This window comes from Pyxicephalus adspersus, chromosome 1, assembly GCF_032062135.1.
Source record: "Pyxicephalus adspersus chromosome 1, UCB_Pads_2.0, whole genome shotgun sequence".
Taxonomy (NCBI): domain Eukaryota; kingdom Metazoa; phylum Chordata; class Amphibia; order Anura; family Pyxicephalidae; genus Pyxicephalus; species Pyxicephalus adspersus.
In genome coordinates, this window is record NC_092858.1 from 46,604,438 (window position 1) to 46,605,664 (window position 1,227).

The 1,227-nt window shown below is 34.6% G+C and overlaps 1 protein-coding gene across 1 annotated transcript in view; it reads right to left on the reverse strand.

Annotated features, from left to right (window-relative positions):
• Nucleotides 1–1,158, reverse strand: part of LRRC63 (leucine rich repeat containing 63) — a gene marked incomplete in the record, with an annotated part of 8,448 nt that extends 7,290 nt beyond the window's left edge. Inside the window, 3 exon segments of the mRNA XM_072409910.1 lie at nucleotides 40–138; nucleotides 761–909; nucleotides 1,115–1,158. Coding sequence (XP_072266011.1) covers nucleotides 40–138; nucleotides 761–909; nucleotides 1,115–1,151 — 285 coding nt within the window.
• Between the last annotated feature and the right edge of the window lie 69 nt (nucleotides 1,159–1,227).

Below are 1,227 nucleotides of genomic sequence, written 5' to 3' on the forward strand. Positions count from 1 at the left end.
TGACAGTTCAACGTTCATCATTCTTTATTTACAGCCTACCTCTGTAGGAAATTGCCGGAATTCATTAAAAGACAAGTTGAGGTAGAATAATGTATCATATAAAGGACTCAAATCGGGAAGTTTTGATATAAAATAGGCCTGCGAAAATAAATCACAAATGTTAAATCATGGAATTACACAGAAGCCTTTATGCTGAGCCACAGAGCAACAAATCTGAACAGACGTATCTGGATAGTAGATGCTGCATTACCCAAGGTAGGTGCCTGTTGGTAACTTCCATAATTTTGGTATGAACAGATAGTGACTGTATCCATCTAGTATCTTTGAATGACACTCCCACATTTGGGTAAAGCCTCTCCCACCTTTCCCAAAGAGCAGCACTTTCCAGTGTAATAGATGACAAATCACAAAAGAGGTGAAGAATCAGCCATTTTCCACTGCCACATTATTTCATTGACAATATGCAATGTAGACCATATAGCTACACCCAACATAAAGAAAGAAAATCAAACTAAGTATTGTTTGTATATTAGTAAACACACTCTGACTTGCTCATCTCTGCTGTGATATATGGGAGGAAAAACAACTATCAGAAGCAGTGATTCTTCCTCCTTTTTACTACTACAGCACTCTTATTGCAAACCTGATTTCATTTGTGGCACCTCAGTATATAGAATGATTATTGTTTATCACACTTGCTTAACTTTATTTTGTGACTTTTGAAGCAGTATTTAACTAAATTAAAAAGTGGAGTTCTCACCTTTAGACTTAAGGCATGTCCTCCATGTACTAGGCATTCCAGCATTGCAAGTTCACAATATGTTTCTAATATTTTACTCTGATCTTTATATATAGAATCAGAATTCCAGAAATGTTGTGACTTATGTAACTGATGAAGAGAATCTTTTCCTTAAAAAAAACAGCAAAAAAAACTGTTATTAATGCCATTCAGTGTGAAAAAGTAAAACTAGCATTAGAATGTTAATATTTATGCATGCACTGGAATAGAAGACCGACCTCTGCATATTATTGTTTGAAGTTATGTATTGTGTTCAGTCCTTCGGTTAAGACAAGATTCATACTATACATGAGAGACAAACAGAAGAGAATGTACCTGGAGCTTTTACACTTTCTGCATCTTGCTTCATCATTTGCTGCTGTTCTGCAATGCAAAAGATGTGTTAAAAGTATTTTGAATTTAAAAATAATTCTAGTTTACAAACAGCT